This window comes from Lipotes vexillifer, unplaced genomic scaffold (assembly GCF_000442215.2).
Source record: "Lipotes vexillifer unplaced genomic scaffold, Lipotes_vexillifer_v1.1 scaffold943, whole genome shotgun sequence".
NCBI lineage: Eukaryota > Metazoa > Chordata > Mammalia > Artiodactyla > Lipotidae > Lipotes > Lipotes vexillifer.
Genome location: NW_006776793.1, coordinates 608,767 through 611,878, shown reverse-complemented (window position 1 = coordinate 611,878; position 3,112 = coordinate 608,767). Strand labels below are relative to the sequence as shown.

The 3,112-nt window shown below is 41.8% G+C and overlaps 1 protein-coding gene across 1 annotated transcript in view; it reads right to left on the bottom strand.

Annotated features, from left to right (window-relative positions):
* Positions 1–3,112, bottom strand: part of ABCC11 (ATP binding cassette subfamily C member 11) — a 65,328-nt gene that overhangs the window by 45,301 nt on the left and 16,915 nt on the right. The window contains 1 exon segment of the mRNA XM_007450636.1: positions 935–1,042. Within this exon segment, the coding sequence (XP_007450698.1) occupies positions 935–1,042 (108 nt within the window).

The window sequence follows — 3,112 nt, the reverse complement described above, 5'->3', positions numbered from 1 at the left end:
CATTTTTTTTTTTTTTTTTTTTGATCACTTTGTGCAGCCTGTGGGATCTCAGTTCCCCGACCAGGGATTGAACCCAGGCCACTGCAGTGAAAGCCTGGAATCCTAACCACTAGGCAACCAGGGAACTCTCCCTTAATTTTTTTTTTTAAATAAATGAATGAGTGATGAATGACATAGATTAGGGACTTCACACATTTAAGTGAGTGACTACAAAATGCTTTTAGAAATCAGTTTAGTTTAGAGTTTTTCAACTCCGATGCTTATAGGAGCAAGACCAGAAGTGTAAAGAAGTGAAGGAGGCAATTGCTAAGAGGATGAATGAACTAAAAAAAAATTAAGAAATAAAAATTTTTTTTTAAATTTTAAAAGTAAATTATTAAAAAAAAAAAAAAAGAGGATGAATGGTAAGACAGACCCAGGCCTGGCGGGGAAATAGCGGGTGGTGGAGGCTGCAGCAACCCCACCTGAGTGCCCTAACTAAACGCGGGGCAGCTATCTCCAGCTGCCGTGGCCACAGGAGAACGTGGGTCCACTGTGGCCGGATCGCCTGATTATTCAAGAGAATCCAGAAATCTGAGTTTTTAACAGACAATTTCCAGCTTTTTAAATGCCAGCAACAGATAAAACTTTTTAAAAGCAAAACCATCAGCGTAACTCTACACACACCTAGACAGGGTCTGCAGGTCATGGGTCTGAGATGTGGTTTGGATCCACTGTCCTAAGATGTCCTTGGGGCCTGGGAGCCAGCCTGACTCATCTGTCTTCCCAGGCCCACCCAGCCTGGGCACAGTAGGTCACTGAGTTAGAGGGTCCCTCTCCAGCCAGGCTGAATTCTGCCTTGGCCTGGGGTCACATTCAGGAGGTCTATCGTAGGGCTGAAGGCAAATGAGCATGCGGAGCAAAGGGCTGTGTGGCCAGGCCTCTGACAGCTCACCTTGAACCTCTCTGAGGCAGACCTGGACATTGCGAGGCCTTTGACTGTGAAGGGTAGTAAGACCATGGACAGCCGCATGGGATTCAGGGTGGCCACGGTGGTGAAGGCCTGGAAGAGGTGGAGAGGAAGCAGTGAGTGTCGCAGCCCCGTCCTGCTTCCCCCACCCCCTGAGACCCCATCCCTGAGCTTCAAGCCCCAGAGCCAGACCCTGCAGCTTCCAACAAACAGGTCCTTCATACAGCAGACGCCAAGCTGGTATTTCGGGGAGACTGGGAAAAGCGGGGGAAAGAGCAGTCATCTTAAAGTCCCTGAGTGAAGGCCTGGTCGCTCTTGTAGCTTAGCTACTGGGTAATTCTGTAACTTGGACAGGTCACCCTCACCACAAGCTCAGTGTCCCCATTGGCATAATGCCCCAAATCCTAAAGGTGGTACAGGAATAGTTGGGAAGCACTGAAAAATTACATGTGAGAGAGCTTTGTCTACTGGAGACGTAGCTTTGTACTCTTATTGTTGTTAAAATCATATCTATTCTTATTTGCCTTAGATGCTCTTTTCTTTTCTAACATTTAAAATCTCCCCACACAAAAAACAGAAATGTAGATCAATGGAACAGGATAGAAAGTCCAAAGATAAACCCACACACCTACGGTCAACTAATCTATAACAAAGGAGGCAAGAATGTACAATGGAGAAAAGACAGTCTTCAATAAGTGGTGCTGGGAAAATTGGTCAGCTATACTTAATTAGAACACTCTGTAACACCATACACAAAAATAAACTCAAAATGGATTAAAGATCTAAATGTAAGGCCAGACACTATCAAACTCTTAGAGAAAAACATGGGCAGAACACTCTATAAATCCCAGCAATATCTTTTTTGATCCACCTCCTACAGTAATGAAAATAAAAACAATAATAAACAAATGGGACCTAATTAAACTTAGCAGCTTTTGCACATCAAAAGAGACAACCCACAGAATGGGAGAAAATATTTGCAAACGAATCAGCTGACAAGGGATTAATCTCCAAAATATACAAACAGCTCATGCAGCTCAATATCAAAAAACCAAATAACCCAAACAAAAAATGGGCAGAAGATCTAAATAGACATTTCTCCAAAGAAGACATACAGATGGCCAAAAAGCACATGAAAAGATGCTCAGCATCACTAACTATTAGAGAAATGCAAATCAAAACTACAGTGAGGTATCACCAGTCAGAATGGCCGTCATCAAAAAATCTACAAACAATAAATGCTGGAGAGGGTGTGGAGAAAAGGTAACCCTCCTACACTGTTGGTAGGAATGTAAATTGGTACAACCATTATGGAGAACAGTATGGAGGCTCCTTAGAAAACTAAATATAGAACTATAATATGATCCAGCAATCCCACTCCTGGGTATATATCCAGAGAAAATCATAATTCGAAAAGATACATGCACCCCAATGTCCATGGAAGCAACCTAAATGTCCATCGACAGATGAATGGATAAAGAGATATGGCACATATATACAATGGAATATTACTCAGCCATAAAAAAGAATGAAGTAATGCCATTTGCAGGAACATGGAGATTATCATACTAAGTGAAGTAAGTCAGACAGAGAAAGACAAATATATGATATCACTTGTATGTGGAATCTAATAAAAAATGATACAAATGAACTTATTTACAAAGCAGAAAGAGACTCACCAATCTTGAAATCAAACTTATGGTCCCCAAAGGGGAAACAAGGAGGGAAGTGATAAATTAGGAGATTGGGATTAACATATATACCCTGCTATGTATAAAACCGATAACTAACAAGGACCAACTGTATAGCACAGGGAACTCTACTCAATATTCTGTAATAACCTATATGGGAAAAGAACCTGAAAAAAATGGATATCTATATCTATATCTATATCTGAGTCACTTTGCTGTACACCAGAAACTAACACAACATTGTAAATCAACTACATTCCAGTAAAAATTTTAAAAGAAAAAGAAAAAAAAATCTTCCTAAGCATCAAGCCTAATCCATGCCTCACCATCTCAGGAGACCTGCCCTGACTACGGCAAACCACCTTTGGCTCTCAGGATCCCAGAATGTGACCTCCTGGAGGTACCCTGGGGACCTTCCAATTCATGTCGTTCATGGCCCATCTCCACCCACTTCTGGGTCCAGCTTAATCTC